Genomic DNA, 19,600 nt, shown 5'->3' with positions numbered 1-19,600 from the left:
TTCGACGACAAAAAGCGCTGTGTCTCGTCGTACGTTTCTTTCTGGTGTCCATGTCCTTGGCCGAGCTACAACGAATTTTAAGAAATGACCCACTACCACATGCCCACGAATCCACCCTCATTGACCGCCAAGTTTTTTTAGAGCGCAACTCTTAGGCGTCCATTCCTGCGTTAAGTGGCGTCGCCGTTGACGTCGGCGGCGTAACCGATAGAGCGAACGCGGAGTCTGTCGATATCACGAGCCACTGGCCTATAACCTTGCTTTCTTCCCCCGCCACGCACGCTTGCCTCTCGGTCGGAGCCCGTGCGCATGCAGAGCTGGCACAGAGTGATGCGATGCACAGACTGATGTGCGTAGCGCTCCAGCGCTGGCAGTTTCTGTGGCAATATGTAATGAATGTTGCATTGCTACAACTGCGGATAGCCAAAACTTCAAACGCATTTGGCGCTGCCCAAACACGAAGCTGCGCTCGGAATTCGCATTAGGCAGCATCGTAATCGAAGGTGAATTTTTCCAGTGGAGTAGAGCTGTCCAACTACCAAGCAACAAGACGTCAACGGCACACTTCTTTACAATTGTCAGTCGTAGACGGGTGTTGAAAGGCAGTCGACAGTATGTTACTGGTGTTGTTATAAGGAAAACTCCCACGTGCCACAAAGGCCAACAGACCCTAAATGTAGCTGCGTGTAAAAGTGGTATTACATAACGCATGCCGAGCATCTGCGGAATCTGCGCATCACCGGAACGATAGAGAAAAATAATTCTTCTTTTGGTACGAAGATCGCATTCTTACATGCGTGGAACGAGGAATGTCAGTATCTCACCTTTGGATGTAGAAGGGATGAGACAAATTTCATCTCTTCCTCTCCGATCGAGTCTCTCTTCAGGTTGAACAGCAGGCCGCAGTATTGGCCGTGTGAGACCACATTGCCATAGGCATCTTGTACTTCCGTCTCCAGGCACTCGTCGAATGCCCCGATGTCAGCACGGGAGAATTGTAGCACGCCGGTCGGGTACTTTCCGGTCGCATCTAATACTGCAGGCGAATCAGAACGTTGGGGGGGAAATCGTGCATGCCATCGTTACGGTTCTCTCATCACCAACAATTCTATAAAAATAATAATGCAGATCTAACGCACATGCTGAAATCTAAATGGAGCGAAGCCTTTATGAAGCTCTATTAAACGTATAGAACAGCGTGCCATCCCTATAAGTGTCTCCACAAGTAATCTCAGAGAATGGTTGTGTACCCACACCACGCAGATCACAACTACACTGTCATGCAATAAACATGACTACGTTTACCGGCCTACCGGTATCGAAGAATATGCACCGATATACAGGAATTTGACAAACACGCAAAACGCCTAAACAATTCCCTATCACAACAAAATTATCCCGAAGACATTATTGACGATGCCATACTACGTGCTCGCAACGTGAACCGGAATGACATAATTAAGGAGCCAAAAACAGTATCCAAAACAACTTCCCAAACAAATCTTGTACTAACTTACTCCTCATCGGTGCCACGAGTTAACAACATACTTTCCCGCCACTTCAACATAATTAGGCAAAGCAAACGACTGACTTCCATCTTCGCGGAGCCACCTCGCGTGGTGTACCGCAGGGATAAAAACCTGAAGGACATTCTTGTCAGAGCAAAAACAAACCCCGCCAAAATTGAGCCAGGGTGCCGCCCCTGCGGAAAAGCTCGTTGCAAGGTATGCCCACACATGGTCACAACGCGTGAATCAAAGGCAAGCTTCTCAGATTTCAAATTCAACATCACCCAAAACCTAAATTGTGACTCCAGCAATGTGATATACATGTTACATTGTAACGTCTGCGGGCAAGAATACATCGGCCAAACGGACACGCCATTTCGGCTGCGGTTTAATAATCACCGGTACCACGCCACTTCACTGCCGAAGCTACCCTTATCCAGACATCTGCGCTTACCAAACCACAGCTTTGAAAATATCAGCGTAACTCTTTTACAGTCCGGTTTCCAAAACACGCGCGCGCGCGAACAACGTGAGGCATATTTTATCTTTAAATTTAGAACATTAGCAGCCGGCATCAATGAGGACCCTGGAAGACTCTCCTGCCTCCGAGAGATAAGCCAAAATGAATTTGGCAACACGGAATCATAATTGGGACCATGCCTGTTTCTTGACTGGCTCGTACGAGTGCAGTGTCGTTTACTTTCTTGCTTTTCTTTTCTCCCCTTTATTGTTTTTTTTGCTTATTTTTTGTTCATGTTTTTTCACTACTTGTACAATGTAAAGTGCTTACGCTCCTCCACCACTTGGGGCCTATTCACAGGGAGCGGGTGAAGATGAAAGGCGGTATGCCGACCCATTACGGGGACGCTTCCCTCAGGTGCCTCATTCTGCCCTCCACGACAACAATTTTGGGTGGCCCTGCGCCCGACGCGAACCGAGAAACACCTTCCACGACTTCATGCCATACACAGTTAGCGTTGTTGTTTTTTTTTTTTTTTTTCCTCGCCTGGTTTTTTGACTTCGTCGGTGTTCTTCTCTCTCCTTTTTGGTCGTTTTTTCTTTTTTTTTCCCCTTTTTCTCGTAATCTATCTCCCCCACTCTCTCAAATGTCCTTGAAGGCGAGAGAGCGACGCGGCAAGAAGCAAGACCGAACTTCGACATCAGTTTTAACTCATCCCCCGAAGAAGGGAGGACCCCTCCCGAAACTGTTGGGAATTAAATATTTATATCACTGTTGACAACGCCTCCGTTGTATTATACCTATATATATATATATATATATATATATATATATATATATATATATATATATATATATATATATATATATATATATATATATACTGCAAAACAAGCGTGTTCTCCTACAAACACTTGTTAATCTTTGGCAAGGCGTGAGGCAACCAAGCTGGTTCAGGCAGAAACCCGGCAAGCACGAACCACACGAACCTCAACGTCTTCATTCACGCTGGCCCAGAGCTGACACCGATGCGCTCCGGTAGAATATATATATATAGCTTTGGAAAATTGGAGGTAAACGTATAAATTAAGAGAGAAAAAGGAGATGCACGTTCATGCAGAGTAACCGTCACAAACGTGTCTGAGGTTCTCGCGCCAAGGAAGGGGGCCGTGGTGTCGGAAGGGAAGCTTCCCACGTCTGGCCTCGGGAGACCGGTGCCTCCGTGTCTTTCTCACACCTGCACTTGGTGTAGAAATATATTCTTACACCATGCATCTGTAGCAAAAGGCACACCTGCCCTGCGGGCCTTCCTGGTATTCGCGGGACCTGCGATCCTCGGCGCCATCGAAGGGATGCCTCTGCCTCCCTCCCGTGCCAGGGTGGACGACTTCCTGCTGCTACTGTCCTAACTCCTGTCCTCTTTCTTTAACTCACCGTGCTGTTTGTACATGCTATTCAATAAGTGCTTAGCTTGCTGTCTTGCCTTCATTTTAGCACGCACATTTATTGTGTTTCCTCTTAGTTAATGCACATATCTTGCCAATGTGCTGTTTCTAACTAAATGTTGGTTTCTGTATATTAAGTATCCGTGTCAATGTGTCCGTCAGTCATCCGGAACGTCAGTACACGTGCCATCCCGCATGGGTGGAGAGGCCAACAAAATCTTGAAATGCACCAGTTTGAGGCTTTTAAGGCGTCGCAACCCAAAGCATAAGGTGGAAGCCTGCGAGTCTGCCCAGCTATCGTTGTTAGATCGGCTGGGCCTCACCGAAGCGTGTGACAGTAACACTGGCACCCCCACGCAGTAGCACTGGAAGGACAAAGGTGATGTTTGATGCCTGTCAGCAGTGAGATGCAAACGCAGTACACGTTGCAAGGATGCCTATTTTTGCGCGTGTCGTTCCTGCGTCCATGGCCTAATGAAATCTGTTACGTACAGCTGTGAGCACGCTTAGCGTGAACACAGGAGCGCATGCCGCACTGTGCCCTCAGTGACGCCTACCTACATCAACGCAAGGCCCTGCACATGCGCACTGAGCTTGAGGCGACACATTTTGACATCGCGCGCACCGCGTTATCCAAGCACACTTTCGTTGAAGGCGCTCAGTGATGACGCGATTCGCGCGATAGTAAAATAGCCACTCCGAAAACTAATTGCGCATGTGCTGTGCTTCGTGCTGGTAAAAGCAGGCGTCGCTGACAGCACAGTGCGCTCCCCTGTTCACGCTAAGCGTGCTCACGACTGTGCATATCTTGCGACGCGACGCGAGCACCAGTAATCTCAAACGACCACCTGACGTTGGAACGAGGGAAGCATTGCCTGACTGCGGCTTTACTCGCGTGCGTTTCTTCAATACATAGTAGAGTTATAGGAGCACGAAGGACATATTTTACTCTCCCCCCCCCCCTCCTCGGGCTGTTTTTAACTAGTAAAAATATGATGCCGTGTGGATTTAAACGAACTCTTTGTGAACAGTAGGCTGAGGAATATCCACAAGAAAATTACAGCAAAAACCATACTTCTATGTTTGTCGCACTCGGTGCATATCACTCTCAAGCACCTGTCTTTCTTTTTTTCAGTCGCAACGTAGAGAAGCGCTAGCTTGTATTCGTCATGTTACTTCTCTCGTTGCGGATGTTTTTCTACAGATAGCTTGTGCATGCAGTTCACAAAGAGGACATTATAGGATAATGCAGGCCTTGAGCAAATGGAGACGTTCCTCAAGAAGAAGAGAAACACTGTCGCATAACTTCGGACGAGACAAGGTTGGAGATTGGGCTAGTTGGTCATCCACCTTTAACAAACAGAGCAGGAGCCGACAACGGGCAAAGAAGCGGACAACGGGCAACAGCGCTTGTCTTTGTTCCTTTCTTCCTTCGTTGTCCGCTCCTGGGCTGTTTGTTCAAAATTTCGACGAAAAGTGGTCCGAAAAAAATTGTGAGTGACGTCCATAAGGAGCTTCATGTAAGAGGCGTTGAAGCGTGTCTAGGTGCGGAGGGGTCAGACTGTATTTGACAAAAAAATAACTTCTGATACGAAGAACATAAACTTTATTTTACCGAAATAGCATGCTATACGTAGTTACTCCAAATATATGTGATGTGAGAAGAAAACATTATTGCATTTTGCTGTATAGTGTTATTAAAATATGTCAGTTTGTTAGTGCCCTTTAATTTAAAAAAAGGGGGGGGGGGCTCACGGCGGTTATAGAAAACGCGCTCATGAAATTAACCTGGCCCCAAAACAGCCCCCCCTCCCCTGAATTCTTTTTTTTCCTCGGTATGTTATCTAAATTCTGGTGATCCGAATTTTACTGTTGTTAAGCGCAGTGTGTCCGAGTTGTGTGACATCTTAAGAGAAGGCGTTCATTGAGAAATTAAGGGCGTGAATAACACCGCAAATGATCCGGCGTCAGCCATCTTCGTGCGATTGTCATGACCGATGGACGTGTCGTAACTCTGAACGATGCGTACGGCCCCGAGCAGTGAACACTTTACTCTTCGCCTCGAAGATGACAGTGTGCTTGTGCAAGGATGGGCACAGGAGAGAGTTATTGTCTAACAATGCGGCAGTGACAAACGTATACGGCCAGCGATCGCTGCGTCCATCGAGTGGACACTGCGACCTTCGATGCAATGCCTGTAGTTAACTTGCGTACAATTGTGGTGAGTTTAAATATATTGCCCGATTCGCAAGCATAAAAAAATCATCCATTGACGACAAACTTGATGTCGCAGCTTTCTTTTTCACAGATATGTTTCTCTTCCCTCTATTTTCCCTTCCGCTGGGAGTCTCCCTGACATAGATGGTGCCAAGCCGCATAAACTGATTGTGAGTCGTCAATTTTTTATGCGATGGGCTCCTACGAAACCTCCAATACCACGTATACATTCACCTTACTCCATCCTTCGTCTCCTGAAAACTATAGTGGAAATCACATTAAGGGCTTTGTTCTAAAGAATAACGAGAAGACACGAAATAATGTAGAAGGCACGTTGCCTCTTAACTGCGCTTCCAGAAAAGACATACTGACTGACGCTGGGCTCTAGGTCACTGATTGAGAAATCTCAGCCTTAAGAAGGCGAACCCTTGCTGAGAACATTTCAACAGTAGTTACAACACCCGACTTATGGCTACCTCAGAACGCCGCAGCACGTTGGATGGCAGATGCGCATCGTCTTCTCGAAGCCGTTGGCAAAGAATCAAACGGATAAACTGCGATGAAGGCAAGTGAACTTCAATTTGCAGCGGCCTTGAATTCGTACGTGCCGTATCTGGCCTCAGTGAGTGACACAGCACTTACCACTGTTTCTCGTGCATCAGCAATATGTTAGAATCACTTTGACATAGCTGTCAACCATAAAGGGCCCCTCACCAGGTTTGACAATTTTGAGCTAACGAGCGCAATGCATACACTGGGCGTTCACGAACACGTCTGCCAAAACTTGCAACGCTACTCGCCGCGGAAATGGGTCAAATTTCAAGGTGAACGCTGCTTACCCTTCCTCTCACGGGCGCGCGCTTTAGAGAATGAGGGGATGACGTACATGAGAAAATGGCCCTACGTAGATGGTAGTGCTGTGATGTTGCTCCTCTACGTAGATGACTGTGCTCTGACGTAGCCAACAGTAGCACGTGACACTGCGATAATTATTTGACACGACATGTGTAGTTTGTGTAATTTGTTGCATGAATAGATTAATAAAACTTGAGAGAAATAATTAGACACACAAAGGGAATGTGTGCGTCTTTTTCGTTTCTTTTTTCGTGCATTGCAGCGAGATGCGGGGCTAATGTGCCTCCCTTTCCCATGCGTTCGTGTCCCCGCGGTTAGCGCATCGAGCAGACGCCAGCCCTGGAAACGAAAGTAATGTTCTGGCGCGTTCGAGCACTCATTATGCTCATTTATTCTACCCCGTCCAAGTAAACGTTGATGCGGCACTGGCTCATGATACCGCCACTCTCGTGCCCGTACAAATGTCTCAACTTTCATGCCCGTCGCGCAGAAAGAGGCAGTACACCACAGAGAACGCCAACAAAACTCCCACGGCCGCTACATAAAAACAAAAGTAGCGGCCGTGCAACGCCGCTCGCGTGCTCGGACTGGCTCGGGCACGTCATGCGCACGTGACCATGCATGCGCATGACGTGTTCATGCGTATGTGTCAAGTGAAGAGGGCAGGGAAGGGATTTGGCTTGCTAAGGCTACACTGGGCGAGTGGCAAGGGTTTGAAATTTTCCTCCTCGCATCATGGTTTCGCGCCGCTACAAATTATTGTTTTTCTCAGCTTGTAATGAACCGATTTGAAAAATTCTTGCGGCATGCTGCTCTTCATTCGGCACACAACAACTTCCAGCGTCTAACTAAAATTTGCTATGTGGCCTGGTGAGGGGCCCTTTAATGAATGGTTTCTTCCTCAACCGAACACACACTCAATGCGTCTCTAATTGCGGCCTGTATCATTTTTCAAAGGGCACTATATAGAGTGATATATGTGGCTCTCAAAGGAAGGAAAGGCTGCGCTCCGCTGCTTTGCACCGATCGCGTGGACGTGAACTAAGAAGTACTCTAAAAAAAAAACCTACCCTATATGCCTTGTGCTAAAACATTGCAAATTTTCTTTGAGCTTAGCTTGTCATGCACGGCTTTCCAAGCTGGCACTGGGGAGCCAACTGGTGACCCTATACCAGGCCCGGCGAGCCGGCGCGGCCAGAGGCGCTCTACAAGAGTACTCCACCCGGGATTAACCGCGGAGTGTATTCATGCAATAAAGTTCATCATCATCATGATCACCATGCAGTAAAGGGCTGCATCGCTTCCTGTCAAACCCACTACAAGTTCATGTTTTGCATGTCGTTTCAGCCATGCAGTATCACGTCATGAAGGCTATTTCACGCATGCCATGTCACTCATGTCTTGCGGCTTATGTCATTCATGTCAATTATTACAGGTCGTCTCTTCATGCCATGACGCACGTCATGCATATTATGTCATCTCATGCTGTGCTTGTCTTGCAATAATTCATCTCATGTCACGGCGCCCTTTTGAAAGTTGTCAGGTGGGCTGCACACTACAAAATGTAATAGAGCAGCTGAAGACCTCTGAAGACTTACATGCCAGACGGCCAGCTGGCATGTAAGTGATGTCTTGTTTATTACGTATTCCCTACTTGGACAACAAGAATTGTCTTTCCGTCCTTGCCGCGACTCACTTTATTGAACGACGCCCTGACGGCCGCACTAAATGTAATGTCCTCCGCAGGGCGAGCTTCATGCGGGGCGCTCATTCTGCGCCTGACTGGGCAGGTCTGACCAAAACAAGTTGGAAATTTAGCCACATGCACCATCATGAGATACACGGGACCATTTAAGCATATTTGAACGCATAAAACCAGCTTTTTTAACAGCGAAGCTGTTTAGCAGATCGTTCCTTGTCCGACGAACCAAAAAACTATCATAATCATAAACGGGTATGTGCCACAGAAATTGGGTAAATCCCACTACTCACCACTGGTCCACTAAAAATGAAGAAGGCAACAGTTAGCCCAACTAAAAATGGCGGCGGAGCCACGGCGGCGAGCCGAAGACCCCGAGTACGTACAACGAGGGAATACTAGGTAACGGGAAAGGCAACGGCGGCTGTGAGAAGACCCCGAAACGATGGAAGGCCTACGCCAACGACGACGTGCCCGTAGATGTATGAGAGGTGCGAACGCTTGGTTTCAGCACGAGTTTCTGTCTCTGGAGTTTGGACATCCATGTCGCGTCTGTGATTGTGTCTCCTTTAACTCGAACCTCTCTGCGCTGAGACAGCATAACACATCGATAACTCGATAGCATAAAAGCCACATTCGAACACACAACAGAGCCGAGCGTGGCTGCGGCGCATGGAATTCTGGGCTTAGAGCAACACCAATGATGTGTGTGTGTGATTGAAATCATGCAGAAATGATGTTTCTCTCTCTCGCTCTGTGTGTGTGAGAGAGAGAGACATGATGTAACCTTAGGAACATCGTATGACAAAGGTGGTGTACATAGTGAAAGAAAGTAAGCCGTGAAAATACGAACACAAGGGACGTGTATTGACAACGCGAACGCTATCAACTGACAGGTCATACCGTGGTGGAAAATAACGTAGACACAAGACTTATGTAAGCCGGTTCTGCAACAACTGACATCACTTCACATACAGTTACTTGGTTTCCGGCGCACATGGGGTCAGTGGAGGGAGCCCCGCGTAACCTCAACGAGGTGGCGCACGGGGAGGCACGAGGATCAGTGTGCTGTGCACTCCCTGAGGAGGCTGGATCTCCCGCTCCTGAGTTTAGGGACCAGCTGTTAACTTATAACGAGATCACCAAGCACTATTACCTTGGGCGCAGGGCATTCCCCTAGCCACATTCTATATTAAACAGGCCATAGGCGGTTACGTTAACGCTTCTGCAGACGCGGACGTACCCTAACCCGGTCGTCAGGAATAAAATTAATCCGGACTGCGGGATTTCGGTGTATTGTAGTAAGTGCGGGGGTTTGCTCGATTTAGACCACATGCTTTGGCGCTGCTCGGCGTTGGCTGGTGATGGTTCTCAAGGTGAACAGTGGTGCCAGCGAATGCTGCACAGTGACGCGCTGGCGGACCAACTCTGGGCTGTCCAGAGGGCCAGTGTGGCGGCAGAAGGGCTTGGCCTCTCTGTCCCGACGTGGTAGCGGTCCGCATCAGTCCTGGACTGAATCCTCAGGACATCAATAAAGTTACCCATACCATACAAGACTTATGTGCGTATACTCAGTAATGTCAATGCCACCCATAAATATGGCATACGTGCGGACCAACGTGAGAAATAACTGAAATAAATATGAGAGAAATAATTTTATTGCATTACGCAAGGTATTCGAATGCTGGATCTACACTCTAATCGTGGTAAGCGATAAATGTTATTTTGTGCACCTCTAAAGTAAGGGTTACATTAGCTTTGAGTACATAAATTCTAAACTTGGTAACCCTTACTATCGATGCGCAAAATCACATTTATCACAAAATCACAAAATCACACAATCACCTGCAGTTCCAGTGATAATAGGTCAAGATTAAATCTGTCAAGCTTCAACCATAAGACGCGTTTCTTCATTCTTGTGTCTGTATTGTACTGCAGATTCATTGAGTTTTGGCGTGGCTTTGCCATCGCAACGATACAACTAAAGATACGACTACGATCCTTCGTGACGACCTTTAATGCTCAATTAATCTGACTGACACAACGGTCTGTCTGCCCTATACGAAGAAGCGGCCTCAGCCGAAATGAACTTCATGCACTACATCAGTACGGAATTCTGTGTGTTCATTCATGCCTTTAGCAAACATATGTCTGTTTAAAAGGATGGAACGTTGGGCGAGTTGTTATGGCAGCATACTTGGCATGGTATGGTTGGTGTGGTAGGAGTATTGTGCAATACTCTGTCGCATTGCAGAATGCTCCCTTCTAACTGTTTCCTTCCTCCATGCCGGGAGTCGAACCTTCATCGACGTGCCTGGCAGCGCAACACTTCAGGTTCTACAGGCAACAAAGATGGTCGTGCGTTCATATCCAGACAACAATGAATTGTGGCAACGTGAATTGACAAGTCATTTCGATAAAAGATCAGATTGCCATATCAGAAACAGCTTATCGCCAACAAGCCCACGATCGGGAGAGCATCAGTTATTGGAAAACGGCGCATACCAATACGCACGTGGCCGGCGCACCTTCGGGTGTCGTATTTCTGTACACTCGACGGCGCAGGTTTTTCCCGTACAACGCCGTCGTCGCCACCGAAATCTGTAACTCATAACAAGCTTCGCTTGAAAAGCAGGCAATAGTCCGCATAGCGAAAATACCCTATAATGATACATTCACCTAGGCCGGTGTTTGTTTTGTCCGGTTATCTTGTCTCAATGTTTGCCGCCTTACTTTCTTCCGCTGTGAATCCCTACAGGCCAATTCAACTTTCTGCCTACCTAAATGTTCATGTACCTATATACATATGCAATGCATGAACAACAATATATTAAGTTAGGGTACACGCTGAATTGCAATAGAAATGTCAATTTCACTAATTAGATTAAATTTACAGCACTTAATTAGCGGCGTCATTAGCGTTTCGCTTTACATAAACAACAGTATACGCGTTGGATTGGCAGAATTATCTGTAGAATTGAAATGTCTCAAAAAAAATTGCAGTGGCTTAGCTTGGCTATGCTAGGATATACGTAGCGTTAGCAAAGGTTCAGCTTGATTATTCTTAGCTTTCCAGATTGTCTAGGATTATTAGCCTTCTTCTGTTCATTCTTCGTACGCTGAACCGCTAATTGCCAGGCAACTACTTCGGGATTCAATGAGATAAGCTTCTCGGCTCTTCTGCGCCGTCGAGCAGCATTTGCGCCCTCCTTCTCCATGGCGTTACCCACCTGCAAACGCCAGTCATAGGCGCTATCAAGCGGCCCCACCGCAGTGTCAGACGGCGACTGCACAGCGAAGGCGAATAGCTGCGCGCGCGCCGGCGCCACTGTGTCTATGGCTAGGACGTCACTCCTCTCGAATGCGGCGCAGACCAGCAGCGGCGGTGGCGGAGTCTGCGCGCGCGCCGGCGCCAGCGTGTCTGCCGCGCTTACGACGCCGCTCTTCTCGAACGCGCAGACCAGCAGCGGCGAGCCGCGCGCGGCGGTGTCGGAGAGCGCGTGAGATGCCAGCTGCGGTGACCCGGCTGTGTGACATCACTGATCCTCGCGCATGCGCAGCACGGCTCATGACCCTCCACGCGAAATCGGCTCCGGCTAGGCAAGTGTAGCTAACGCTATAAAAACTTCGCTTGACAGTGATTCCGAGAAACGCGTTTAATCTACGGTAAGTTTTCCTCGACATTGAACAACAAGCAGTTTTTAATGGCATATCGCACTGCTCCAGTACTGTTTCTCTTTATGTGAAGCATTTATTTGGCGAGCAAATACAAATTCTTTTATAAATGTCTTTCAATATTTTCGGTAACCGCATTACACCCGTTGCTTGTGATTGTCCTGCAAAAAGTTACTTTGGGGATTGAAATTACGATTTAAAATTGTGTTAACGAAACAAAAGCAAAGTCGATGCATAAATTGTTAACACTCCTATTGTCATGAAGATTGAGGTCAAGGATGTAAAGAAAGCTGCGTCCTCTTACGGAGCGAAGCACCAGGGGTTCGGGCGCATGTATCGAAAGTGCTCCGACATCAGGTAAATAATTCGATGGTCTCCTATCTCAATAGAAGCATTGCATCAATCGTAGAACACAATGCTTCACCTAAATGAAGTTTGCTGGCACATCTTTTTGCCTTTTAAAAAAGGGACGATCAGGCCAGATATGCACGCACCCTGTAAGAGAGCCACGAACTAAAAGGAAACGCGCAGTAACAATATACGAGGAAAAAAAAGTGAGAGGGGACATATCGCTGCCACTTGACGCGCCTCTGTCAGAAAGCAGGCAAATCCGCGTGCTTCACTGACACATGTACTCTTCCGTCAGTCAGTGAGAACTCTATTCGTATACATTGAAGCCACGACCTAAAATTTTCGACATGGTGAAATAAAACAGCGCGAAAGGTTAGACGCAGAGAAGTGTCGTTTCCCTTCGCGCTGTTTTTTACTTCACGATGAACATCGACCAGCTTGCCCAACTCGCCATTTTGCTACAATTTTCGCGCCTGAATAATGCATTCCGTGTTAAACATTGGATGTCCTACAAAAAGCTGGAAAATTTTGAGGACATTAATAGGCTCGAGTTTCTCAGCTGTCGGTGAAAGTGCCAAATTTTATAAAACTTATTTTTAATCTATAGGGTATAGGCTATAGAAACTCCGAGGGGGGGGGGGGGCGACATGAAATGTACTTTGCGTGTTGTTATGTTTGGTTCATCATAGGTAGTCTGAGCTTTGCCTAGGAGTCTGGCCAGTGAAATTGAGATAACTTCTGGAGGCCTTTACCGGATTGTGCCCTTTTTTATCGCGCGAGGAAAATAACTGCACGTGCGATGAGATAATACAAGGTTCTCCATGCGGAACTTTTGTGCCAGAGCATGCGAACCAATGAGAGTCCAAAGTCTACAGTAGGGTACGCATTTGGGCTGGTTGGTTCATAATTTCGAGTGGAAAAAGAGCGCTAAAAAGACGGGACAAGAAAGAAAGGACACAAACCACAGCGCTGTAATTTGGGTCCTTTCTTGTATCATCGTTTTATCGCTGTTTTTCCACTCGTAGTGCAAAGCCGTTTGCAAGTTTTCAAGAGTATCCACAAAGTAAGGTAAGGGGGCTGAACGTGGTAGCAGGGATTAGCGGATTGGCTGTGCTGTGGGGCAAACATTTCCCGCCATAAAACTGCACGCCAACTACACGCCTTCTCGCCAAGTTCTGCTTGTGCTGGCTCATTCAGACAGGGCTCATACGCCCTCTCGGCAACACGACGCGCAAGCGGGTTTGCAGCGTTTCAGAGCAGACAACACAACGGTGTACCCGCAAATCTTTGCGACAGACAAACCATGCCAAAACGGTGGTCCCTGTTAACAAACGGAGCTCAGATTTACACAATATAATTAAAATTTTAAGTTGAATTGCGTGCTTAGGTGTGTTTTTTCTTTGTATTGAGTGATAAGGTCCTTCTGCTCTCAGATACGATAACAACCCGAGAGTCATTGAACGCCCATTGTCATCACCGCTTTAACCGAAATATGAGGTACAGGCATGCCGTAGGAGCGCGTATTCTAAATTTCAAGGGCAATATTCGGTAGGCAAAAAAAAAATGTTTCTACTCACGCCTCAATACCCACGGCTCCAACTTCTTCAAGGCGGTCACTGTCCGCAGTAACGCCAAACTGCACTCTGGCCGTAAGTCAGCAGCGAGCAGCTTGCGCGTCAAGGAGGGAGGTACGCTGATGAAGTCGCTCGCCATAAAGTCTCGTGCAATTTGCAGGAGGCCAGTCCCATTATGACCGTCGGCAGTGGCTGGTGTCGTTAACGCCGATTCCGCTGACTTCTCTCCAGATGTGCTCGTGCCAATCTCAGCACGCGAGCTTTGGGCGTTGGACGAGAAGAGCAAGCAGGCCGCTAATACGATTGCTCCTGGTGAAGGACTCTCACGTCGCTGGATTCTCCAGGCTGAGAGTACGAACATTGTTGAAAAATGCAGCGTCCACGTTGTCAGAAAAACTTAGCTCATTTACCCCCCAGCGCTCTCCGTGTACCTTTCACAAAGCGTATGATACGCGGCCTATAACGAATCCGTCTGCGACAGCTTGTTAATCGCTTTTAGTATGGTCTACAGGGAAAAATGAAAACGAAACACGGGCAAAAATATTCGTAGCTTGCACAAGAATCGTGTGCAACTGAACGTGTGCAAATAGCTGGGCATTTGACGACGGCCTTGCGAGAGTTTGACGAAATGGCGAGAGCGTGCAAATGAGTCTCGCGAATCGAGCTGCGAATGAAACTGCTTTCGAGCCTCTCACAATGCGGGCCGTCCTTCGGGAAAACAATTCTAAATAATTAAAAAGAAAATTTATTCTATTCCGGTGTGTGCAGCTTGCGACCGAACGATGCGCAGCGGTTTCAACTGTAAGATGACATTTAACTGAATAGAAACAGATCGCACGCCATGAACGCATACGCCCAGTCAGCAGGTGGTTTTTTATGGGACACGTCGACAATGGAAAATAAAAGAACTGCCGCCGAGTTTAAATGAACGATGCCGAGTTGTTCTGAAACATAAGGGAGATAGTGCAGCACCACGCCGCACCGATATTAGTCAATTGCGCGAAATGGTTCACAGTGCGGTAGACACGAGGGATAAAAACAGAAAGACCGCGCGAGCAATGATGCCGAGCTGTAGTTACCTCCGTACCGCAGCCTCGCTGACGGTATCCCAGAGCGCTATTTGCAGTCGCACCGAGCAGGGAGGCTGGAAAGGTGGGATGAGCAAGGAAAGGTGCTGCCAAACGCTCTCTCTACATTTCAAGGCCGGAAAATTAGCTTAACGCACAAGTTGGTGCATCTTTTCTCTCACCACTGTTCTTTGACAACTAGAAAAAAAAAAGGAGGAGACGAGTCGTATATGTGACGTCTCAGAGGAAGGAAAATACACCCCTTCCATTGCGCGACAGCGAATTGCGTCAACTTTAACGATCTAGTCTGAGCCTGAAGCGACTTCTTTCCTTCGTCGGTTATGGTAACAAAGATAGAGCAGAGATAAATAAAAAAATAGGCCGGGTTAACGTTTCGTTAGAGTATACGTAAGTGAAGCTGTCAGAAAAGCTAATACGATTGCTATTGATTGCATCGGCAACGCTGCAGTCACGTAGGCTATTTGTAAAAGACTAAATGAAGAAACCAAGTAAGGAACAATTGTAATAAAAATAACGGTTGTCCATCTGCCACGGTTCGAAGAATTTGGTATCTTAGCAACACGATTACGTGAGTACGGCCAATGATCCTTTTTAAGCGTATCGCGCGAAGTTCTTTTCAGCAACATCAGTCCCGGGAAACGCAGCAGCCGCTCTTTGTCAGAATGGCTGATTAGGCGAGTGGTGATTCATGATACTTGAAACTACGAGCGCGCAACTTTTGTGCGTTCTGTGTCCCTGTGGAGTTACGCGCTCGTATTTCAAGCCACTCTTTAACAGGGTGTAGTCAACGGATGTGACAAATGGGATTGACAGTTGACGTAGTTCAGTGTACCAGTAGGAACGCAATCACACCGCTTGGGATATCTGTGACCACCGCAGCTTTTCATATAAATCATGATTAAATTTTGTTTGTCGCGGCCACATCGAGGGCATTGCTGCGAAGCCAAAAGGAAAAACCAAATATCACTGATGGTTCAGCCAATTAAAACAAGAAAATTTTTTATCTCTTTGATTTTATTTTATCGTTTTATTAAAACAACAGAATCGTTTTATCTGAGACATACGTCAATAACTTCTGAATTCTCAGCGGTGACATGCCGGTCTTTTTTCAGCGCGAGAAAAAGTGATCCGAAAGCGCTGTTATGGATTCGTGCTTGCGGCGTATTCGGCTGGTAAACGACACATTGCAGCAGGCTCACATCGCGAAACATTTACGCGTCTCTTTCTTTCGTGCTTGTTCCGTTGCAATTGGTAAAATGCACAAGATACTCACCTCGTGACCGCACTCACCGCGCATACCAGTTGGCTTAAAATGCAAGAAAACGGGAAAGACCCCCCCCCCCCTTCCACACACACACGCACACACACACACCACACACACACACACACACACACACACACACACACCACGCGGCCCAAAGTGACCTGGTGTGTTCTATGAAACGACATTCGTAGCTCATGCCTACGGAGCAAGAGAGGGCGATCATATACCACGGTGTTAGTAACCGCTGCGCGCAAGCTGCTGATTTTTTTTTCTGTTTAGTGTTGATTACTTCATTAGTAAAAATTACTCAAACAACGAAATTCTTGAAGAATTGTCGAAGCTAACATGGAGTATTGTCCATTACATTTGGAAACATAGCGGGCCAGATTCAAAAAGCTTCTCGTTCATAACTGACTTTTGCATTGGCCAGCATTCTTCTCTAATATGCCCAGCGTTGCAATTGCTTGTAAATTTGGTTACGAACAATTCTAACGTAAGACGCTTTTGTCAATACGCGGTCCATGTCCAGTTGTGGATCGAATCCCGGCCGCGGCGGCTGCATTTTCGATGGAGGCGAAAATGTTTGAGGCCCGTGTACCTAGATTTAGGTGCAAGAACCCCAGGGGTGTCGAAATTTCCGGAGCCCTCCACTACGGCGTCATATCGTGGTTTTGGGACGTTAAACCCCAGATATTATTATTATTATTATTATTATTATTATTATTATTATTATTATTATTATTATTATTATTATTTATTATTATTATTATTATTATTATTATTAACGCGATAGCGTTAAAGAGCTCGTATCGCAGAAATTCTGCCATCGGTGTCGGCGCCGTTGGTTGTGAGCGAAAAATCATCATCTTGTCCGTGACCGAAAAACCAAAAAAGCTGCAAATAAGTAATAAAAACGCCAGGCCTGCGCTGAAACCGCAGCACAGTCACAGCGAAAGCTGGAAGAGCGGCGTTTCTAGAGCCCGTTAAGTTCTCTTGGGGCTACAATACAAGTACACTAGGAAGGTACCCACTACGCCATAAATCACAATTTTTGTGAAGTTGGGAAGCACCTACTAAGCCATTATTCGTCATTCTGCGGAGAAAGTACCGGCATGGCTCTGAGGTAGGATACTGGGCTCCCACGCTCCTCCTCCTCCTGCGGAGAAGCGAGACACCAGCTACACGTCTGTAAGGCATTATGTGCACTTTGTTGACGCGACGACTGATGACGATGAAGAATTATGGCTCAGCCCTTTGTAATGGGCTGGAATCTTTAAACGGCCCACCAGTTATGTAATTTGCATTGGGTGACGCCCGGTCGATATTTCCCTCTCCCGTCATGCTGTATAACATACGTTGACGTGGGAGAGAGACGTGGGGGGGGGGGGCGAAGAACTTTACTGACACCCTGAGGAAGTGGATCATGCGCTTATGGGCTTCCTTGATACAAGTGCACTTGCGAGGAACCCACTACGTTATAAATCATTGTAATTTTTCAGAAGTAGGGCAGCAGGCACTGTGCCATTTTTCGTCATTCTACCGAAAGCGTTGGTACCTGCTAAACGCATGTAAGGCATTATGCGCACTTTGTTGATGCTGTGCCTGATGACGATGAAGAATTATGGCAGAGCCCTTTGTAATGGGTTGGAAGCATTCAACAACCTACACGTTGCGCAATTCGCATTGTGTGACGCCTGGTTACAGAATTCGCGTTGTGCGACACTTGGTGCTTATTTTACTCTTCTACCACGCTATATTTGATATGCTGATGTGGTTCCTTCCCGAGATGAAGCCTGTATAGGACCTTTTTGCAAAGCAGTTTCAAGCACCGGCATGGCTCAGAGGTTGAATACTGGGCTCCCACGCAGAGGGCCCAGGTTCGAACCTCGTTCCTTCCTGGAATTTTTTTCTTATTTCGTTTTTTTTTCTTATTTCGAGCGATATTGGTTACGGACACCGGCGGCGGCAGCGGCGGTGGACAACTACGGCGCCAAAAACGGCCGGTGAAATGATCTCATAACAGCTTTCGCTGTAAAAATGTTGGGTCCGAGCGAGAATCGAACCCAGGCCGTCTGCGTGGCAAGCAGGTGGCAAGCAGGTGTTCTACCACACAGCCACGCCTCTGCTTGGAGCTGCACTGAAAGTAATTTTCATGCTTCCAAAAATACGCGTCCTGTATACAGGCGTCACAGTACGAGATGTAATATCGCTGGTACAAGCGTACATTGCCATCGGGCGTCACACCTTGTCAATATCATAACGACTTGTTGGTTTAAAGGCAGCCACCCATTACAAAAGGCACACAGATTACTGCGCGTATTCCCTTAAGACCACGTAGTGGGTGCATCGCAACTTCGAAAAAGTTTCTCGCGCATAATTGCTCCTGGTTTAAAGAATGCTACCCATTACATAAGGCACACACCTTAGTGCGCGCATTCTCCTAAACACTCGTAGTGTTCGAAGTGCGCGCTAGGGGCAGAATATCGCTATCGCGTTCAACTCTTAAAGGTGAAGCTTAAGTGTCCCCCAGTCTTTTTATTATTATTATTATTATTATTATTATTATTATTATTATTATTATTATTATTATTATTATTATTATTATTATTATTATTATTATTATGTACAGTTGCTTCCAGCTCACGTCGTCTTTTCTGGTTATTTTTCCTACGTTCCGGCGCACAACACGTATAACGGGCGAACTGAGCGCACGTCCACGTCTCATGGAAGGAACTCGCACCGGGCCACATGCATGTAATTTATGAGCATTTGTAACCTATGCCTTTGTTATATTTGGCCTTCCATCATGTTTGAGCAATTTGGGTTTTTTACAGCGGAGCTGGTAAGCTTTTTGTTGTGCCGTGCAGAGCCGACAGAACACTATCATCGTGAGCCGCACGCGCTCTCTTCGTCCTCTTCTTTACCTTTCTTATGCTTTCCTCCCTGAACACGTGCGCCGATTTGTCCGGCGTGGGATGCAATAACTCTGATGGGCGAGAGAATGAGTACAGAGAGAGAGAGATAGAAAGAAAGAAATGGACAGGAAGAGAAAGCTAGAAATAGAGAGAAATAAAGACAGAAAAAGATAGAACGAGAGAGATAGAAATAGACAGAGAGAGAGAAAGACAGAAAGGAACACACACAAAAAAGAGATAGGAAAAAAGAGAGAGCGAGACAGAAAGAGAAAGATAGAGAGAGAATCGAAGACACTGAGAGAAATAAATAGAGAGTGAGAGAGAGAGAGAAAGAAACCGAAGAAAGAGAGAAAAAGATAGAAACAGCAAGAAAGAGAGAGAAAGAAAGAAAGAAAGAAAGAAAGAAAGAAAGAAAGAAAGAAAGAAAGAAAGAAAGAAAGAAAGAAAGAAAGAAAGAAAGAAAGAAAGAAAGAAAGAAAGAAAGAAAGAAAGAAAAAAAAGAAAGAAGTAGAATTGAACAAAGGCACTCTGTATGTTGTTAGTGCGGTC

The 19,600-nt window shown here is 46.7% G+C and overlaps 1 protein-coding gene across 1 annotated transcript in view; it reads right to left on the bottom strand.

Moving 5' to 3' along the window:
• The window catches only part of LOC119398813 (nose resistant to fluoxetine protein 6), a 194,103-nt gene extending 179,648 nt beyond the window's left edge, over positions 1 to 14,455 (bottom strand). Inside the window, exons 1-2 of the mRNA XM_037665639.2 lie at positions 13,788 to 14,455; positions 825 to 1,036 (exon numbers count right to left, since the gene is read on the bottom strand). Of these exons, the coding sequence (XP_037521567.1) occupies positions 825 to 1,036; positions 13,788 to 14,145 (570 nt within the window). The 5' untranslated portion in view covers positions 14,146 to 14,455. The remainder of the gene's footprint in view (positions 1 to 824; positions 1,037 to 13,787) is intronic.
• Positions 14,456 to 19,600: the final 5,145 nt, after the last annotated feature.

This window comes from Rhipicephalus sanguineus, chromosome 1 (genome assembly GCF_013339695.2).
Source record: "Rhipicephalus sanguineus isolate Rsan-2018 chromosome 1, BIME_Rsan_1.4, whole genome shotgun sequence".
NCBI lineage: Eukaryota > Metazoa > Arthropoda > Arachnida > Ixodida > Ixodidae > Rhipicephalus > Rhipicephalus sanguineus.
The sequence above is the reverse complement of the archived record's forward strand: the minus strand, read 5'-3'. Positions and strand labels throughout refer to the sequence as shown.